This window comes from Podarcis raffonei, chromosome 15 (assembly GCF_027172205.1).
Source record: "Podarcis raffonei isolate rPodRaf1 chromosome 15, rPodRaf1.pri, whole genome shotgun sequence".
NCBI classification, from domain to species: domain Eukaryota; kingdom Metazoa; phylum Chordata; class Lepidosauria; order Squamata; family Lacertidae; genus Podarcis; species Podarcis raffonei.
The window spans coordinates 31,802,484-31,824,255 of NC_070616.1; the positions used below are offsets into that span (position 1 = coordinate 31,802,484).

Genomic DNA, 21,772 nt, shown 5'->3' on the forward strand with positions numbered 1-21,772 from the left:
AATCATCTAATTAGCCATCTCCTGAGATCCTTAACTCATATATCAATTGAGTTGAAGGAATTTCTTAAAGGTGAAAGGTTGAAGGCACAAATGCAGACAATTTCAACAAGAAAGAAAAGTAGGAGGTATCTAAAGAAACCAATGTGGTTACATAAGGAGCTTACAGATTTTTAAAGGGCATATATAGTATAAGAAATGGAAGAAAGGGGAAATCATTAAGTAAGAGGATACAAGAGAAGCCAGAAGATGCAGGGAAAAGGTAAGGCGGACCAAAGCTCAGAATGAGCTCCGGCTTGTAAGAGAAGTTAAAAAGAATAATAATAAATGTTTCTTCAGCTATGTTCTAAGAAAGAGGAAGAACAAATAAGTAGTAGTAGGTCCTCTGTGTGGAGAAGATGGAGAAATGCTATTGGGAGACAGAAAGTGGAACTGCTCAACACATACTTTGCCTCTGTCTTCAACTAAAGAGATAAGAACAGGGGGTCATTCAGGTCTGGGTCCAGAAAAATATTGTGGCCACAGTGTAGATGTTTCGGCATAAACCACGAGAAAATGGGCTTCCCGGGACTGAGGGGAGACATGGCAGTCCAAACCTGAAGAATGACTGCTAGTGGAGACTGTATTAAACACGAGAAGGAGGTTATAACCTTGGACTTCGCTCCATGTTCTTTTCCTTCCAGTTGGGTTTTGTATCATATTTTTGAGAAGAATTAAATCACTCAAAGGGTTTGAAAGAGAATTTTTCCTTATAGGTTTTGAACTCGGCAGTGAGTGATTCCCCCCCCCCTTTTCTTTGTTTGCCCTCACAATTGAACCAGCCCTTAAAAGTAGGATGGTTGGGGGTTCCCCAACTGGTTCCTCCCACCACTCCTCTGTATCCATCTAGTCCATGACATTGGCTACCAGGGGATTGGTGGTGGGATGAGGATGGGTGGTCAGAGGGAGAAGACTGGGAGAAGGGGGTGTTGGAAGCTGAAGGGCCAATAGGTTTTGCTTGGCTGAGGTCATTGAGGGCATTAGAGGTTGGTTGCAGGTGTGAGGGTATTGGCGGCGAGCCTTCGGCTCGAGTGGCAGTTAGGCATTGGTAAAACCTGGTTTGGGGAAAGTGAGGTGTGGCCATCACCTGCCCCTCCATGTTAAAGGGTATTCTGTTAAAGGAATCTGGGGGTCATGGTTCCTGTCTGAAGCCCGGGTGGAGGCTAGGGCCATGGCACGACCTTCCAGTGACCCTGGGGGATCTCAGAGTTGATAAACACTAACAGGGCTGCCCCTACTGGTGGTTACTTGTGAGACTTCCTGCATGGCTGGCAGGAGTCGGATATAGTCAGTTCAATTCCAGTGCCTAAGCCAATACCGCTCACATTCTGTAACCAATAAAGCTGTGGCCTAAATTTTGCCCATTAACCTAATGTATGGTGTCCAAGTGTTATTATTCAACAGAAGGGGGAGGCCTCGGGGTCTTGGCATGCACTAGGGTTTAGTGAGCAGGAGGAGGCTGAGGCAGAGAGCAGTTCCAGCTCAGAGGCAGGAGAGGAGGCTAGAGAGGAGAAGCAGGCTAGAGAGGAGAGGGTCCAAAATGCAGCAATGAGGCAGGCTGCTGAAGAATTTGGGGACTCTTCCCCTCCTGCTGCAACAGCTCCCCTCCCACCTGGTCTCTTAGAAGACACAGGGAAATGAAGAGCACAGAGCAGAGATTGGTTGTGCACTCTGCAACCGACTGGAGGAAAAAACCCTGGAGAAGAGAGGTCTTAGACAGCTGTGGACAGACAGGGACCTTCAGTTGTCACAACTGCCACATTGGGGCAAAACCTACTGGAAGAGTTGCTGTGATTACTAGGCCTGCACTGTTTTGGTTTCTTGAATAAAGAGTTCAGTTCACTGCAGATACACCCACCTAACCACCCACCCACACACAAGAGTCATACCTTGGGTTAAAGACACTTCAGGTTGAGGGTTTTCAGGTTGCGTCCTGCGGTGACCCGGAAGTAATGGAATGGGTTACTTCCGGGTTTGCCACTTGCACATGTGCAGACGCTCAAAATGACATCACGCACATGCACAGAAGCGGCGAATTGCGACCGGCGCACACACAGACGCAGGTTGCGTTCTGCTCAGGATGTGAATGGGGCTCCGGAACAGATCCTGTTCACATCCAGAGGTACCACTGTATATATATTGCTGACCCAAGCTTGACTCTGGCTCCTGACAATCAGTGATGCTTATTCTGAATTGTGACTAGACTGTTAATTCTCCTGGAATGCTACCAGGTACACTGACATTCAAAATACAAAAGTCCAGTCAGCGTGCAAAACCCTACATAATTACAGGTATTGTCTTTGGAATGGCGTGCATTTATCAGAGGAGAAGCGGCTCTTTTTGGAGGGTAAGTATGGTGGTGTGCATAAAGGACAGTCTCATTTGGCCCCCAAGCTATGTCAAGATGATACTGATAGGCTTTATGGCTCCAATAAATCCCTAGCTGAAGTGGAATGGCACTTACACAAGAACAGGAAGTTGGCTTCAGAATACCCCTACCTGAAGTGGAATAGTATTTATAAAAGAACAGGAAATTACCTTGAACTACTCAAAGAAGCACCAGGATGTTCCTACTTATTGATGGACTGTCTTGGCTGCTTGAATGCCCACTACCATTTCCTTATACAAAAATGTATAAAGTGCCTTCACTAAGCAGCAAGCACCCACATCAGACAGCAGTCATGCAGGGCAGTCACATTGCTGTCCTGATCCTGGAACTTCTCATATGCTCATATGCTGCCGCTCAGCAAATATCAGGTAAGAGTTCCCTCTCAGAGAGGTGTGGATGATGATGATGATTTCAATTTACCGTATTTTTTGCCCTATAGGACGCACTTTTCCCCCTCCAAAAATGAAGGGGAAATGTGTGTGCGTCCTATGGGGTGAATGCAGGCTTTCGCTGAAGCCTGGAGAGCAAGAGGGGTCGGTGCGCACCCCTCTTGCTCTCCAGGCTTCAGGAAGCTATTTGCAAGCCTTGGGAGCTCGCAGGACTTCCCACTGGGCTCCCTAGGCTTGCGGATAGCAGCCTGTTCTGGGGGCTTTATTCCCCCCCCAAAAAAAAACTAGGTGAGCTCTATGGGCCAGTGCGCCCTATGGGGTGAAAAATACAGTATATACCGCCCTTTAGCAAAAGATCCCAGGGTGGAATTCCACAGCCCAAACAAAAGAAAATGGTATCACACAGCCTGAACAATATAAAATTGCATTAGAAACCGTACAGAATGTGTCCTTGGACCTGAAACTGAGATTGATCCAGCAAAAATGAATGTTTCAAGTACACTGGACTCCACAACATTTGTCTAGGAAGGAACTAAGAGCTTTGACTGCTCAAACAAAGCTTTCTGTTTCTCTGTGGAACACGATGTAAGGTGGTTTTGGATAGCATGGGGGACTCGCATCAAATATTAACAGTTTTCTCTCTCATTATAACAGGGAAAACCTGTGAGAAACCCTTGAAAAATACAAGAATTCAATGGTTGTCTTCTTACTCATTCCTGTTGCATTTCTTCAGTATTGTTACCTGCTTCTTAAGCCCCCTTTCATTGTTTCTTTGCAACTTCATAGTTTCCACATGGATCCCAGAGCACTGGGCTTGCCTTCTCCCAAGACACAGTGGGATGTGTTAAAAGGACACAGCTTCCACCATCTGTTGGATTCACTGTGCTCAGAGGCAGCTCCTAGAGCTTAGCAGAAATCACAAAACTCTGAGGAAATTAAGCAATTCTTATATGCTTGAATAAGGATGAGGTTGAGCAGTTAAGCAGCGCTTCCCTACTCAGCCAGCCATCCCAACCAGTGGTGCCATCAACACAGGTCTTTGGGGCAGACGTCCAGGGCCCTGCTCTGGATTGAGCAGGGAGGGCCCTCAAACCAGTAGATCTGGCTTAAGACATTTTGAAGTAAGTGAAATAATACGCATTACCATTAAATCCAGAGTTTAATGCTGCTGACCTGCACCACTGATCCCAGCTGACTCAAGAGGGTCAGAGGTGAGCTTTGTGGCTGGTCAAAACCCTTGAGAATAATATCAGTCAGAAAAACAGGATAGGTGCCTCATCATCAGTAGGAACAGGGTAGAAACTCAATTTCGTTTGCATTTAAATAATATGCGAGCTGAAACACAGTGCAGTTCTCCAGCCGAGTAATGTGTACCAAACTGTATATACTAAAGTAATGTGTGCATAAAAAGGTATATAGGTATATATAAAATATATAAAGGTATATATATAAAATATATAAGGGTATATATAAAAAGGTATATCAGTGACAACGGCATACAAAATGCACTATATCTTGCATATGTTAAAAATGTTAAGTGTTGTTACGCAGTACAGTGGTACCTCGGGTTAAGTACTTAATTTGTTCCGGAGGTCTGTTCTTAACCTGAAACTGTTCTTAACCTGAAGCACCACTTTAGCTAATGGGGCCTCCTGCTGCTGCTGCACTGCCGCTGCACAATTTCTGTTCTCATCCTGAAGCAAAGTTCTTAACCCGAGGTAATATTTCTGGATTAGCGGAGTCTGTAACTTGAAGTGTATGTAACCTGAAGCATATGTAACCCGAGGTACCACTGTAGTTCATGTGGATGGCGATAGATGGAGATGCGAATGTCAGGGAGAGGCAAACGGGAAAAGATGAAAGGACAGAAACCAGCAGTTATAGGGAGCCTAGAGAGATTATCAGCAGCGTGTCGTCAGACAGTCAGTCTGACGAAGAGGGGGAGGAGGAGGATGAGCCTGGGACAAGTCATGCTGTACACAGAGGAAGTAAGGGGAGGAGTTTTCGCAGACTTGCATGCTGGGTGAAAAAAAGGAGGAAGTAACATTAGTGGGAGCAACTGCGCACAAGGGGAAGGAGGTTAATGGAAACGCTGGAGACGTACGTTTGAACTTTGTCAAATAAATCAATTGTTTGGAACTGGCTGGGAGCCCGGAGTCTTATCTATGGCCAGCTGGCCAGCACTAAGCCTCTGACAGCTTGCTCCCACTCATCTATTTTTTCTGCTGGAAAGCTGGTGGAATAAGGAAACAGCTTCGACATGGAGAAGGAATTGTTGGAACTGAAAAAGCGAAATGTCGCTCTGGAACAAAGATCCCAAGACCTGCAGAGTCGTTTGGAGGAAGCCCGGACTGCTCAGAGAGGAACCCAAGGTGGGCTATCGGCAGATGGGGGCAGGTGCGTGTGGGTGGAACGGTTCCAGGGAGACACGGAAAGTTACTTGGATTTCAAAACAGAGATGAAATATTTTCTGGAACTGGAAGGAGATAAGTTTCAGAACGATGCAGCAAAGGTTGCTCACATCATTAGACATCTGGGAGGAGGGGCTCGAAGCTGGATAAGGCCGTTAATAGCCTCGGGGAATGAAGCCCTCAGAAATGAAGCCAAGTTTTGGCAAGCAATGGATTTTATCTATGCAGATCAGAGTCTAATTGACAGAACGCAGGAGGAGCTGCTGGCTTTGAGACAAGGCAAATCCACCATACGCAGTTACTGGTCTGAGTTTGCTATGCTTGTACAGAAACTGGGGTGGGATTTAGAGGTGGACCCAGTACAAGCAATATTTAAAAATGGACTTAATCCAGAAATTAAGGATGAGCTGGCAAGGGGGCCACCACCTAAAAATATGGATGAGTTAACAAAGGCTGCTCTTGGGGTGGGTTTGAGACAAGAAGCCAGATGGCGGGAAAGGAAGCAAGGCAGAGAGCGGAGTTTCCATGGTGACCGGATTCCTGAGATGCCAGCAGCAGCCTCGGAATGTCAACAAGCGCAGGAGCCTATGGAGATAGGCACAGCCAGGGCGCGGGAGAGTTTGAAAGCCCAACGGTCTGGCGGGAAAGGGAAAAAAAGACTGGCAAGCAGGAAAAAGATGTTTTGTGTGTCAGAAGACTGGGCACTTTGCCAGAGTGTGTCCAGAGCGTCGTAACTGGCAGGGAATGGTGGGGGCCACCCAGCAGGCAGAGGGAGAGGAGCCCCAGCATTCGGGAAATGAAGAGGCCTGGCTGGTGGGGAACCGGGGCAACAGCCAGGTGGGAGCAACACAGAAAGGCCCTGGCTTGGACACCCCAAAGCAAGCATAATGTTGAAGGTGGTGCTAGAACTCCCAAATGGACAGACGGTGGAGGAGTTGGCGTTAATTGATTCTGGGGCCTCAGCCTCCTTTTTCAGCAAGGAGTTTGCGGTGCGACACCAACTGAACCTGAGGCCTTTGGATTTTCTGCTGCAAGTGACAACAATTGATGGAAGAGAACTGCTGGGGGGGGGTGAAGTGACGCATCGAACACCCCCAATGCGAATGCGGGTGGCCACACACTCTGAGGTCATCGCTTTTCACGTTGCCACACTGGCGGGGCCGCCTATCATATTGGGCATGAGCTGGTTGGCGTTGCACGATCCGATGGTTTCCTGGCACCAACGGTCCCTGACGTTTGGCTCGACGCACTGCATGGAGAAATGCCTAGCTCAAGGGCTAGATCGACAAAGTGAGGGCAGGAGGGCAGCAGCATGCAGAGCGGGGGCAAGCGAGATTCCATCGTGTTACCGGGATCTCCAGGAGGTGTTCAGCGAGAAAGAGGTGGATGCGTTGCCACCCCATCGGCCGTATGACTGTCAGATCAACCTGGTAGCGGGGGCCACGTTGCCGGTGGGGAAAACCTATTCCATGTCAGAGGGAGAGCTCAAGGACCTCAAAGAGTTTATTGAGAAGAACCTGAGAAGGGGTTTTATCAGGGAGTCCAAGGCTGCAGGCGGGAGTCCCGTGTTTTTCATCGACAAGAGATTGATGAAAGAGCGACGCCTAGTGGTGGACTTTAGAATTTTGAACAGCCAGACGGAACCGGTGGCCTTCCCGATGCCGAGGATCGACGACGTTTTGGCACGGGTGCGGAAGGGGAAGATTTTCACCAAAGTGGATCTCCGAGGGGCTTACAACCTTATCAGAGTAAGAGAAGGCAATGAGTGGAAGACCACCATGTTCACCCCGATGGGGGCGTTTGAGTATTTAGTCATGCCCTTTGGTTTGCAGTGTGGAAGTCACTGTTTCCAAGCCTTCATGCACCACGTGTTAGGACCCTTGCTCTACAAAAACTGCGTCTGCTTTTTAGATGATCTTCTTGTGTTCTCGGAAGACGAAAAACAGCACGTGAAGGATGTACGTCAGGTCCTGAGCAAACTCAAGGAGAACTGCTTGTGGGTCAAGCTGGAGAAGTGTCAGTTCCACGCAAAGCAAGTCGAATTCCTGGGGTACCGGCTGTCGGACCAGGGGTTGGCTATGGACCCGGGGAAGGTGAAGGCAGTGGTGGAATGGGAGAGTCCCAAAACCAGGAAAGATGTTCAGCGTTTCCTGGGTTTCAGCAATTTCTACAGGAAATTCATAAAGAATTTTGCAGAATTGACGGCGCCAATCAGGGACTGTCTCAGTGTTAAGAAAAAGTTTCAGTGGACGCAGGCGGCCCAAGAGGGGTTTGAGAAACTAAAGAGGGCTTTCGCTTCAGAGGAGCAGCTGATTCACGTCGACCCGGCTCAATCACTACGGGTGGAAACAGATGCGTCAGATCGGGCGATAGGGGCGGTGCTGCTGCAGCCAGATCGAAAAGGGGAATGGCGTCCGTGTGCTTTCTTTTCGCGGAAGCTCAACAAATCAGAGCAGAACTACACCATCTACGATAAGGAATTGCTTTCGATCGTGGCTGCTTTTAAACAATGGCGGCACTTCCTGGTTGGGGCAAAGCACCAAATTTTGGTGTGCACTGACCACAAAAACTTGGAGTATTGGCGCACGGCACGGGTGTTGTGCCAGAGACAGATAAGGTGGGCAGAGTTCTTTGCCAACTTCAACTTCAAGATCCAATACGTGCCGGGAGAGCAGAATGTGAGGGTGGATGCGCTCTCCCGGAAACCTGAGTATATGATGGGGGAAGGGCCACCTGTAGCAAGACTGATGTTCCCGGAGAGCAAATGGTTGTGCGGGGGGACGTTGGTCAAGGACGACGAACTGATGCAAATGCTCAGAGACGATGCCTTTGCCAGACAAAAGATGGGGGAGTTAAGAGGAAGAGGGGGTGCCGAGGGTGGTTTTGAGGTGAAAGGGGGGTTACTGTACCACAAAGGGGCCTTGTATGTTCCAGGAGAAGACCTTCGGGGCCAAATCCTCAAGCAACTCCATGACAGTTGTACGGCGGGGCATTTTGGGCAGCATAAGACCATGCTACTGGTCACGAGGGAATTTTGGTGGCCAAGGGTGAGAGAGGATGTAAAGGAATATGTGCGAGGATGTGACACATGTCAGAGGGCCAAAGGGGAAAGGGCGGCACCAGCGGGGTTGCTGGAACCATTGCCTACACCTGGGAAGCCGTGGGAGGTGGTGGGTGTAGATTTTATCACTGATCTGCCCAGATGTAAGGGGAAGACAGCGGTCATGGTGGTGGTTGATCACTTAACCAAAATGTGCCATTTCGTGCCCTGTTCGCACGCCATAACGGCGGAGGAAACAGCTAGGCTGTTTGTAGAGCACGTGTTTAGGTTACATGGGGTACCTGCAAGGGTGGTGTCAGACTGGGGGGCTCAATTTACCTCATGATTTTGGCGCAAGCTCATGGGGCTGCTCCAGGTGGAAGTGAGCTTTACAACGGCGAGACACCCCAAGACCAATGGGCAAGCGGAGAGGGCGAATGCTGTTTTACAACAGTATTTGAGGTGTTACGTAAGTCAGAAGCAGAACGATTGGGTGGACAAACTAGCCCTGGCAGAGTTTGCTTACAACAATGCGGAGAATGTATCCACAGGGATGACGCCGTTCTTTGCCAATCATGGGCTTCATCCAAGGGCCTTCCCCGGGAGGGGGAAGGAGTCGTGGAGTGTTCCAGCGGCCGAACAGTTTGTGGAGGAAATGGAAGCGATCCACAGACAGCTGCAGTTAAATTTGGAAAGGGCTAAGGAGTTATACAAGAAGGAAGCCGACAAACATCGGCGATCAGGGGAGGTCATCAAGATTGGGGACAAGGTGTGGTTGTCCATGCAAGGATTGCCTTGGAAAGGGGGCTGTAAGAAACTCAAGCCCAGGAAGGTGGGGCCCTTTGAGGTTATCCAGCAAATAAATCCAGTGGCGTTTAAGCTTAGGTTGCCAGAAAGCATGAGAATCCATCCGGTGTTCCATAGGTCACTGCTGTTCCCCTACAGGGAGGGGGGAAGGAGAGCAGGTAGTGGGGGGGTGGAAGGCTCACCACCCGAAATGGAGGAAAGGGAGCAGTGCAACGAGGTCACGGAAATACTGGACTCTCGTTGGAGAGGGGGAAAGGTGGAATATTTGGTGGCTTGGGAAGGGGCCCCGGCATCGGAGAATACCTGGGTCCCGGAAGATAGTATGTCTAACAATGAGCTGGTAGAGGAGTTCCACAATTTCTTCCCGGACAAACCAAAAGGCAAGGTGAGGTCCTTACAAGAGGTGTTCGAAACAACAGACGACGAAGAGGAATTCGAAGGTTTCCCAGCATCGGATGAGGAGGAAGAAGAAGACGAAGGCGTAGACTGGGGAACACCAGGACTTGGGGGTTGGATGAGTGTGTTCGAAGAGACAGATGAGGAAGAGGGTAGTTTTGCGGGGTTCTCCCCGACCACCTCTGAGGAAAGAGAAGGGGACGTAGTCGGGTCTCCTGAGCGGGAGGGGGCCTTTGAGGAGGGGGTGGATGTCAGGGAGAGGCAAACAGGAAAAGATGAAAGGACAGAAACCAGCAGTTATAGGGAGCCTAGAGAGATTATAAGCAGCGTGTCGTCAGACAATCAGTCTGACGAAGAGGGGGAGGAGGAGGATGAGCCTGGGACAAGTCATGCTGTACACAGAGGAAGTAAGGGGAGGAGTTTTCGCAGACTTGCATGCTGGGTGAAAAAAAGGAGGAAGTAACATTAGTGGGAGCAACTGCGCACAAGGGGAAGGAGGTTAATGGAAACGCTGGAGATGTATGTTTGAACTTTGTCAAATAAATCAATTGTTTGGAACTGGCTGGGAGCCCGGAGTCTTATCTATGGCCAGCTGGAGAGCACTAAGCCTCTGACAGCGAACTACAGTCTGAAGACAGAATTCTGAAAAGTGACTAAGTCATTGCAACAGCTTGGGAGGGCAAGAGGAGGGAGACTGGCTGGTAGCCCGGGTGAGTGAGTGAGTGATTGCACAGGTCACCCAAGCAAATGCCATGGGTGGGCATGTGACCCCAGGGGAAGCAGCAGAACAAGAGGCAGTGTGGATAAGCCCTCAGTTGTTGGACAGCCATGTTCAGGTGCAACACACATACTTTACATTTCCCTTCTCATTTTCATGCTTTGCAAACGCTTTTGCATTCCTGACAGGATGAGCAACAAACAAAAGTTTGCCAAGTATGATAAAAGAAAACAAGAAAGTTTCTGAGTGTGTGTAATGTCAAATGTACTCAAATGGTACCACTATCATGACTACAGAAATGAATGGTGGTTTGTTTCTGCTGCCTTGATGCTAAACAAATTTCCTTGGGAACAAGTACCAGTATGTTGTAGAAAAGGATATGTTTTATCACGTAAAAGTAAGGGCAGACCCACTGAAATTAACCAACCTAAGTCATGCCCATTATCTTCAGTGGGTCTACTCTGAGTAGGGCTAGCGTTGGATACAACCCAAGGGCATTGCGCTGCAGAGGTTGGGAATTGTCTTTCTGCCAAAGGGCTGAATGAGTGCTCCGTCCTAGTGGTGGATGTGACCAGATGTAAAAGTGCCTGGGTGTTGAAATCCAATGTCTTCATCCCTCACCTAAATTTAATCCAGGGTTATCATTTCCGTAGTGTTTCTCTTTTGGGAGGGGGAAAAACCCACTTTTTTGGATTTTCCACAGAAAGGGTAAATCTGGATTAAACGGAAAAAGAATGTGTGATGGCATTTTAATGAGGACAAAATTGTATAGAAACTGCGTAAGACTTGCATGTATTAGCAAGTGCGTCCACAATAAACTGCCATGTGGAAGCTTCCTCAGGGTGTGATAAGGAAGTTTCTCTCTCTCTCTCTCTCTCCCCCTCTAGGAAGATATCCTTCAAAATGCAAACTCCCTATAGAAACAGGAAAATGCAAAGCAAGCTTTCCAAGATTTTACTTTGATCTCCACACCAGGAAGTGTGAAGAATTCGTTTACGGCGGCTGTGGAGGCAATGCTAATAACTTCAGGAATTCGGCGGATTGCATTTGGGAATGTGAAAGGTTTGGTAAGGGAAAATGCTACCTTTTGGGTCTCATCTGGACAACCAAGAGCCTGCACTTTATTCTTAACATGCTGAGCAGTCTACTGCAGGGGTCACCAGTATGATGCCCTTGGGTAGACTAGAACCCCGGAGGTGCCTTTCTTTTTGCAGTTTCAGACTATTTGAGCAGCACAGTGGTCAGTCCCCCTGGAAGATCTGTGATGAATTGCTCATCATTTAATCCACTTTCATTCCTGGAGGAAAGGGCTATTAAATTACTCATTTCTTCCATTATTTTCTCTGTTCTGTACAATATGGAAAAATGGGGCACTTACTGAAGAAGGAGCAAGGGGGGGGGGAAATCAGGATTCTTCTTTTGCAACTCTACTTTCCCCTATATATCTAATCGCCATATGCTACAATGGTATTGGAGATAATGTGGAAAGGTAGGACCAGACATTTAAGCAATAAATAAAATGAAAGATGGTTGTAGCAGAACCATGAGGGCAGCCTGCTCAGAACTGGAACCTTTTTTGGTCTGTGTGATTTTATTTATTAAAAGCATTTTAACCCAGATTGGCTTTCATTCAGATCAATAAAAAAACCAAGATATTCCCTGCTCACATGATGACAATCTAAAAAACATGGCACAAAAGGCAAAAAGGGATGGAGAGGGAAGAGGGAAAGCAAACTGAGACACCAGTTTAGAAAGATTTTGCTCATCTCTCACAGTCAGCACTTGATCCCTTTCCAGAAGTCCCTCATTTCTCACTTGGAAGAGATTATCTCAGGGTTTGGAATCACAAACAAGACATCTTCCAATACTGTTATCTTCTGTGTTTCAAAAGGTGAAATTTCAGATATGAGCCTTGCCTTCTTCTCTCTTCTTTTTTCAGAATTGCTGCCTGAAAAATGCAAACTCCCGCTAAACAAGGGAGTATGGGGCAGAAAACCCACAGTGAGATATTTCTATGATTTCAAAAAGAAGAAGTGTACAATGTTCTTTTATAATGGCTTTGGAGGCAATAAAAACAACTTTCTGCATATTCGACAATGTATTCAGCAGTGTGCAGATGTTGGTAAGCGCAAATAAATTTGTGGGCTTTCCCAGGCAGCTCCAAATGTCCTACAATTTATTCTAACCATTAGTCATGGACAAGTGCCGTTTGAACTCCAGCGATGCAATTGTCTGTTCTTTCCTAGGCCACACCCACGCCATGCATTTTAAAAAGCACTATGATACCACTTTAAAGTGTTGTGGCTCCCCCCAGAGAATTCTGGGAACTATGATTTGTTAAGGGTGCTGAGTGTTGTTAAGAAAACCCCCCTCCCTTCGCAGAGATTTAACAACCAATCCTTCTTCACAGGGAACCTTGGAAACTGTAGCTTTCTGAGGCGGGTAGGGTGCCCTGACAACTCTCTGCACCCTGAACAAACTAGTTTCTAGGATTCTTTGGGGGGGGGGAGTCTACCATATGACTCTACCATAACACTTGAAAGGCATGGTGTGTCAATTTGGCTAATTCTAAATATTCTGAAAGATATAATAAGAAAGTGAAAAAAAGTGAAGTGAAAAAGGAATGGGAGTGCCTAAATGAATACCTTAAAAGCCAAGGTTCGAGGACAGAAATCTGGAATAACCTTGTGAAGTGAAAGGATAAGAAAGAGGGATTTATATCTAGATGCTAGGATAGAGATGATAAGGAAAACAGGGTGATACAATGAGAGGTAAAGGAGGTGCTGTGGGATTGGTGGAAGTCAATGTTTGTTTTTCTTTTTAGTGTTTATATTATTAACTTGTAAGATATGGATTTTTTTGTATGCTGGTTTTTGTGTTTTGTGTATTGTTATTTTTTTATATTTTTCGTGTTGTTGTTGTGTGGAAAATACTAATAAAATTTATTATTTAAATAATAATAAAAAAGAAAGAAAGAAAGAAAGGCATGGTGTGAATGTGGCCCCCTTGCTATAGGAAAGGAACTCTGCTATGAGAATGGGGGTGGCGATAGCTAGTTGACCATGTGTTCGCTTCTTTAAAAACCCTCAGAGGGGATTAATCTTATTGTTCTGGAGAGGAAGTGTTATGTACTGAGTTGAATAGGATCCAAACTGCAGCAGTCTGATTGGTCCTAGAACAATAGGATCCAAAAGGCAGCAGTCTGATTGGTCCTAGAACAATAGGATTCAGAATGCAGCAGTCTGATTGGTCCTAGAACAATGCAGCAGTATGATTGGTTGGCAGGAACTACCCAATCATGCTCCAGATAGAAGTGAATCCACAACCTGATTGGCTTACAGTAGAATTCCGGAATTAGCCAATCATGTGCAGCCCATTGTGTAAATAATGTATATAAAGCAGGTACTTTGAGGGGACTTTCATTCATTCCTCCTCACCACTATGAGCTGAATAAAGAGCATGAAATCACTTTGCGACTCTGAGTATATTTCAGGAAGAAACACACAGGTTTCAAGGAAAAAGAAGGAAAGCCCTTGAACTCTATTTATTTTCAGTATTGAGATTCTAGCAATTGTTTCATCAAGTCTGGAGAAGCTGCGGCTTTCCAGATGCTGTTGGACTACAACTCCCATCATACTGTTGTCATCTGGCATCTGGAGCATCACAGCTTCCTCATCCTGGTACTAAAATGTCCACTGCAGCCGCAAAGGCAGGGGACACACTGGTCCATGGGGCTTCTCTGCCGACAGCAGTCTGCCACCAGCCAGCCAACAGCTGCCTATTGTGATTTGTTGTTGTTGTTTAGTTGTTTAGTTGTGTCTGACTCTTTGTGACCCCATGGACCAGAGCATGCCAGAAACTCCTGTCTTCCACTGCCTCCTGCAGTTTAGTCAAACTCATCCTGGTAGCTTCGAGAACACTATCCAACCATCTCGTCCTCTGTCGTCCCCCTTCTCCTTGTGCCCTCCATCTTTCCCAACATCAGGGTCTTTTCCAGAGAGTCTTCTCTTCCCATGAGGTGGCCAAAGTATTGGAGCCTCAGCTTCAGGATCTGTCCTTCCAGTGAGCACTCAGGGCTGATTTTCTTAAGAATGGATAGGTTTGATCTTCTTGCAGTCCATGGGACTCTCAAGAGTCTCCTCCAGCACCATAATTCAAAAGCATCAATTCTTTGGCGATCAGCCTTCTTTATGGTCCAGCTCTCATTTCCATACATCACTACTAGGAAAACCATAGCTTTAACTATACGGACCTTTGTTGCCTATTGTGATACTTACAACCATTCCAGAAGATGGGACTGGCTGTCCTTGCCTCTGGCTCCACCTGCTGATGGCTGAGGTAGCTCAGTCGACAGAGCGTGAGACCCTTAATCTCAGGGTCGTGTGACCACTGGGCACAGGGAACTGGAGAAAGATAGAGCAGAATAGCACTGTACGCCGACCACGTTGCATTGAAACCGAGAGATCCTTTCAGTGAGGCAAGTTCTAATCATTATTCAGTAGTATAGCTACAGCAGGTGTTCAGATATAAACTTAGGGTTCTACTCAGAGAACACCCACTGAAAGTAATAGACATGGCTGATAGTGCTATTACTTTCAATGTAATGGGTCTATTCTAGAATAGAGGTTAGTTGGAAATGACCCTTATTTAGTTGGAAATTACTGAAATACTTTGTAAATTTAAAACTTAGATATAGATATTGAACAGCAAGCTTCCACTTCCTTCAATTACAACCTTTTGCAATGTTCCTTAAGGTTATGGCTAACATATTTTATAATAATAATAATTTGCTTTTGCCATAATGTTCTCTTTTTCAAATGGTGCGATTATATATATGAGCCTTTTGCCTTTGTTTCTCCCCCCCTCCAGTATATATGCCCAAGAGATGTAAGCTCCCTGTAGTCAGTGGACCCTGTAGAGCGTACTTTCGTCGCTACTTCTATAATACCAAGACCAATAGGTGTGAGCTGTTTATCTATGGTGGCTGTATGGGCAATGAGAACAACTTTACAGAACGGATAGATTGCATCCGTCAGTGCCAAAGTTACGGTAAGACAAAAAACCCATCACAATCGACAGTAGCTACGGTACATTCTTTCCCCCACATAATTCTGGGCATGGTAGTAAGGGTTGTCGGGAATAGTAACTCTGAGGGGTAAACAGCAATGTTGAGAACTATTTGAGGGAAATATTGTGTTTTGAATGTAAAGTATAGTGTGCACACAGCCCTAGAGTGCAGGGAGACTTGTAAACGTAAAGGGACCCCTGACCATTAGGTCCAGTCGTGACCGACTCTGGGGTTGTGGCGCTCATCTCGCTTTATTGGCAGAGGGAGCCGGCACACAGCTTCCGGGTCATGTGGCCAGCATGACTAAGCTGCTTCTGGTGAACCAGAGCAGCGCACGGAAACGGTGTTTACCTTCCCGCCGGAGCGGTACCTATTTATCTACTTGCACTTTGACGTGTTTTCGAACTGCTAGGTTGGCAGGAGCAGGGACCGAGCAATGGGAGCTCACCCCGTTTCGGGGATTCGAACCTCCGACCTTCTGATCGGCAAGTCCTAGGCTCTATGGTTTAATCCACAGCGCCACCCGCGTCCCTCTAGGGAGACTTTTAAGTGTCTTCAAATGAACAATGCAGCAAGATCAGGGTTGGGAGCACGACCCTCAACTCCAACAGGGTTTTGTTCTGCTACTTCAGGAAAGTTTTTAATATTTGACGTTTTATTGTGTTTTCATTATTCTGCTGGGAGCCGCCCAGAGTGGCTGGGGAAACCCAGCCAGATGGGTGGGGTATAAATAATAAAAAATATTATTATTATTATTTTACTGTCTGACGAGGGCTAAAGTATGGAGAAGTGCCTCAAAAGAATGTTGAAAAATGGCAGGCTAGTAAACAACAACACACAAAACTAATGACATTTTTTCTTCTTTTTACTTAGTAACATCAAGGTACTTGAGCAAAAAACCTCGTGTTAAATTTGTTGCCATTGTGTTGTCAATTAGGATGCAGAGATATAGAACATTTCCAGTGATTAGTGGTCATTGTTTTACATTGTATGGTATGGTGTTGTGGGCAAGGGCTAACTGATGAAGACTGATGGGACGTGATTCCAACTCCATAAAAAGACCACTTCCTAATGGCTACTGGAGCTCAGGAGCAGGAATAGCCTATGTTCCACCTTCATATTTAAGAATAGTGTGCAACCTTTCTTCAGATTTCTTTAGGTTGTATCCAATTAATTTCTACTCTCAGTTGACTCACTGAACCTCAATTAGTCATGTGCATGAATTTCAATGCTTCTATTATCTGAATGGGACAAGTGTTGGGTACAGCCCTTCATGACCAGCTCTCCTTTCCTCCCTCAGGCCCATATGAAGACTATGACCCCAAACAACGATTCCCCTGATTAATCTTTCATTGTGTCCTCTCATGGAGCAAAGGCACCGAGTGAAAGAATGCTGACTCTCTTGCAGCTGTACCAAACTTTGTGGGAATTTCTTGCCAATGAACTCAACTTTTCTTCAGCAAATTTTAGTCTGCTCCTTGAGTGTCATTGTCCTCAGTCTCTTTTTATCGAATGCCCATTTTGTTTCATTAGCTGTTTGTTCTGCGAGGCTTCCCTGATGCTACCACATTACTGGTGTCCAGAGGAGCTATAGTGCAACAAAAGCAGGACAAAAATAAAACAAGACATTTGTGATTTCAGTTACAGGATACCTGTATGCACGGCTTCAAAATGAAGCGGTGTGACCACCCCAGAACTTTTGCATGTGGAAACAGCATTAAAAGTGGGATTGCATATGATCACCCCACTAGCACTGTGAGGACAAATCATCATGAATGTGTAATAAAAAGGAAGTAATGTGTAATAAAAAGGAAGTCTGAGAGTTACAGGGAAACAGCTGCTATAGAGGGGACCTTATGGAATCTGAGTTAATGCCACAATGCCTTTATACTTTTAGTCAGTCTCCAAGCTATTTTCCTAAACAAAAGTTTAGGAAAACCATTTTCCTAAACTTTTGTTTAGGAAGAACCATTTTCTGGGAAGAACCATTTTCTCAGGCAAATTGCTCTTTATGTTCCATATATTTAGAGTACTTTTCCTTGTTGCAAATATAGCAGGAAGAAAACAACGAAATCAGTTTACATTAGCAATAAGAACAACCCATCTATCCTAATTGAAACATATGTATTAATATAAGCAGTTCATTTGTCCAAACAAATATCCAAATAGCACTGACGATAAGATAACATGTTTCAAATATAGAAAGGCAACTGAAAAATGAATTTTGGGTGTATATCCTTCCAACACTGAAATATAAAAATATTTTCACAACCATAAGGATCTACTTTTGCTGTCCACATCATCACAGAAATATAAGAATGTGAGAGCACTGGCATATATCAATGATTTTTCCAAAACAATGAATATGCAAACAAAAATTTCTGATCAAAACCCACACAATATGCCTCAGAGAGGCATTGTCATGAGCATCTTTCTGAACTAATTTGTTCCTTACCAGAAACATCCATTTATATTGACTCATTCTCAATTTTAAACCTAAAGCAACAATACATATAGATGCTAAAGCAACTTTCAATTGGTTTGAAGACTGGTTTGAACATTGTAACACCCTATTGCATAGGGAACTTTGAGCATCTAAGAACTTGAGCGTCCCATTTACAACTTTGCAACAAACATTTATAAACAAGTAGTATGGTTTAACTTTCTGTAAATTTTCAATTATTTCCTCTGTGCTGAAACACTCAAAGGTGCCAGTCCATAAATAGACACCAAAAGGTGCTGTAATTTAAGATATTGCCATTCAACAGCAGTGGGTAGATGGCACTTGGACCACAATATTAAAAATGATCTGAAAGTATAAGGAAGATTTCTATGTACCAAATGGATTCTACTTTCTGACAATTGAATTAGCCAGTTAATCTATCCCCTTTTCACCTTCCAAAAAGGTATATGCACATGATCTCAAGTTCAAACCCTCCAATCTGTAGGCAGGGTTAGGAAAGACTCCTGTCTGAAACCCTGGACAGCAGGTAATATCATAGCTTGGGAAGGAGGCCTGACCAATTTCTCCCTATATCAGAAGTCAAGTTATACCTGCTCATGTGCAGTTAAGAGGCAGCAACTTTAGACAGAATTCTAAAAAGCCCTTTCTCCTTCAGTTTGTTCCAATTTATTTTTTCATAAATCAAAAAAATTATGCACAGATGTTTTAAAGGAGAATCAACATTAGTGCAGGTATATCAGTGCTGTTGAAGATACAGGAACACAAATTTCAACCAGATAAGCTTTTGTATCTCAATTGAATTTCACTCTGAGGGTGTTCGAAGTGCAGTGAACTATTAACAGTGCAGTGCTGTGGTGCTGCTCACCTGACTGGCCATACAGCTCGCTGCTGGATCAGGCCAAAGGTAGCCTAGGTAGTCCAGCATTCTCTTCTCACAGAGGCCAACCAGAAGCCCCAACATGGCAAGCCCATTGGTGGGAGGTCCAGGTTGGCTCTGGCAGTGGGCTTGAGGATGTTGATTGTCTGTTATGGGCCACTGGTAGAAAGCCAAACACAGAGGGGTTAAATCTTGACCAGCAGAATATTAAGGTAGATTCTATGGGTCATATTATTGTTGATGAGTTCCAAAATACCAACAGAAAGGGGATCTACGCTGTTGGAGATGTATGTGGGAAAGATCTTCTTACACCAGTTGCAGTAGCTGCTGGAAGGAAACTGGCACCCAGGATTTTTGACAGGAAAGAAGATTCTCAACCTGACTACACCAACATTCCTACCATGGTCTTCATTCACCCACCTACTGGGTGGGACAAACAGAAGTGGAAGCTAGAACTACATATAGAAGTGTCAATGTGAAAACCTATACAACTTCTTTTATCCCAATGTATCATGCTGTAACTAAAAGGAAGACGATGTGTGTAATGAAACTGGTGTGTGCAACTAAACAGGAGAAGGTGGTAGCCTTCATATGCAAGGTTTAGGATGTGATGAAAGGCTTCAAGGCTTTGCTGTGGCTGTCAAAATGGGAGCAACAAAAGCAGATTTTGACCAGACAGTGGCCACCCACCCAACATCTTCTGAATGAACTCATTACACTTCGTTGGGTTTTTTTATAAGGTGCCTAGATGTAATCGTCACAGAATCATGGCAGATTCTTGTGAGATCTTGTGAGATCTCCCTGAGCTCTTGCAAGATCTTACAGAGCTCATGAGATCTTGAGAGATTTCAGGAAGATCTCACAAGGTCTTGCTAGCCTACTACTGCTATTAAACCAACTAGATTTAGTAGGATTATGCACAGAGTTTCCATGTTGGGTTGCAGCTAGCACTGTCGGCAGGGTAAGGTCCTGGCACTTACATGACTTCCCATTACTGACATTGGTGGCGCTGGCAGGGTTGAGTAAGGCTGGCACAGTGCAAACACACCGGTGCAGCCAAACTGGTGCTCATGCCAATGTGTTCACACAACATCAACCTCACCTCCTTTCTCCTCTACCTTCTTATAAGCCACAGTGATGTCAGTGTTGGGATATATGCTAAGTGCCTCTCCCCACCAAATGCTACTGGTTGTGGGTGGCCCATGATTTTAAAAGATTCCACCTTCTGCCCAAGTAGTGTTTTCAAGTCCCATTGCAGAAGTGGAAGTTGCTCTGCTCATGAACTTATTCCGCCAAATACTGCCTATAATCCTGATCTCAAAGGTTGTCTCCATGGATCCTATTGTCCACCTTCTCCACTGCATATTATTTCATAGTCCATATTTTATATCTTTCCATATTATCCATAATGTTCACTACATTACAAGTGTTATTAAAATCCTGCTAAGGTTTTCATCTGCTTACAGTGGTCTCCTAGATAAATTATAAATTTTTCCCATTCTTCGTTGAAGTTTTGGTCTTCTTGGTTCCTGAGCCTTCCGGTCAGTTTTGTCATTTTGGCATAGTGCAACAGCTTGGTTTGCCATTCCTCTCTGGTAGGGACTTTGTCTTCTTTCCATCTCTGGGCTAGTAGCATCCGCATTGCTGTTGTCACATACATGAAAAGTCTTTTCTGTTCCTTTGGAATGTCGGTACCTACAATTCCTAATAAAAGGCTTCTGGGTTTGTTTGTTTTTACAAAAGTTATTTTAAACATTTTTTTCAATTCATTATACCGGTAGTTTATAAATTTTACCCAAAAGGTAGACCTCTGTTATGATGGACTCAAGTTCTGTCTTTTCTCTGATTTAACTGTTTGCCATACAGTCTTTGTTGAATCTGGATATTAGTTGACAGTATGTAAGCAGTTTCATATTTTTTTTCTCCTCTTTAATACTTTGGCATATTTTTGATCTCTTCTTGAAGATGAACCATATCTTGGTAAAATATATAGTCGTACATTCTTCTCTTGGCTCTAATAGTAACATTCCAGTGGTGACATTAACAGTGCTGGTGAGTGCCTTTTTGTGATTTTTGTGGTGCAGGCTGTGCCCCTGGCCATGACGTGTGATTTGACGGTGAGTTTGGGATTGTTGTTGTTTAGTCGTTTAGTTGTGTCCGACTCTTCGTGACCCCATGGACCAGAGCACGCCAGGCACTCCTGTCTTCCACTGCTTCCCGCAGTTTGGTCAGACTCATGTTCGTAGCTTCGAGAACACTGTCCAACCATCTCGTCCTCTGTCGTCCCCTTCTCCTTGTGCCCTCCATCTTTCCCAACATCAGGGTCTTTTCCAGGGAGTCTTCTCTTCTCACGAGGTGGCCAAAGTACTGGAGCTTCAGCTTCAGGATCTGTCCTTCCAGTGAGCATTCAGGCCTGATTTCCTTCAGAATGGATACGTTTGATCTTCTTGCAGTCCATGGGACTCTCAAGAGTCTCTTCCAGCACCATAATTCAAAAGCATCAATTCTTCGGCGATCAGCCTTCTTTATGGTCCAGCTCTCGAGTTTGGGGTGACCCAGTGCAAAAACCCTGAGGATCCATGAGGATCCATGGTTTGGAACCACATTTTTGGCCCACGGTGTCGTCAGGAAGCCATGGATCCGTGTTTTTTTTGTGGTGCTGGCTGTGCCCATGGACACGCCGTGTGATTTGACAGTGAGTTAGGGGTGGCCCAATGCAAAAAGCGTGAGGATCCATGAGGATCCGTGCTTCAAAACCAAGTTTTTGGGCCACAATGTTGCCAGGAAGCCATGGATCTGTGATTTTTGTGGTGCAGGCTGTGCCCCTGGCTATGTGTGATTTGCTGGTGATTTAGGGGTGACCCAATGCAAAAAGTGTGAGGATCCATGCTTTGAAACCACCTTTTTGGGCCATAGAGTTGCCAGGAATCCATGGATCTGAAGTTTTTGAGGTGCAGCTATGCCCCTGGACATGATATTTGATCTGATGGTGACTTCGGGCTGATCTAGTGCAAAAATCATGAAGATCCTTGAGGATCCGTGTTTTTTAACCATGCTTTTGCGCCATTGCGGCACCACGAAACCGTGCGTGCATGATTTTTTTTGGTTCTGCCTATAGACTAATAGGGACGCGGGTGGCGCTGTGGGTAAAAGCCTCAGCGCCTAGGGCTTGCCGAT

General features: G+C 45.5%; 1 protein-coding gene and 1 pseudogene across 1 annotated transcript; both read left to right on the forward strand.

The window, feature by feature from the left end:
* Window positions 1–2,160: 2,160 nt before the first annotated feature.
* Window positions 2,161–16,766, forward strand: LOC128402910 (actinia tenebrosa protease inhibitors-like). Its single transcript, XM_053367355.1, has 5 exons — window positions 2,161–2,793; window positions 11,074–11,253; window positions 12,126–12,308; window positions 15,056–15,235; window positions 16,555–16,766. The coding sequence occupies exons 1-5, from the start codon at window positions 2,601–2,603 to the stop codon at window positions 16,593–16,595; spliced, it is 777 nt and encodes a 258-aa protein (XP_053223330.1). The 5' UTR covers window positions 2,161–2,600; the 3' UTR covers window positions 16,596–16,766.
* A 259-nt stretch (window positions 16,767–17,025) lies between these two features.
* Window positions 17,026–19,334, forward strand: LOC128403147 (glutathione reductase, mitochondrial-like; annotated as a pseudogene).
* The last annotated feature ends 2,438 nt before the right edge of the window (window positions 19,335–21,772 follow it).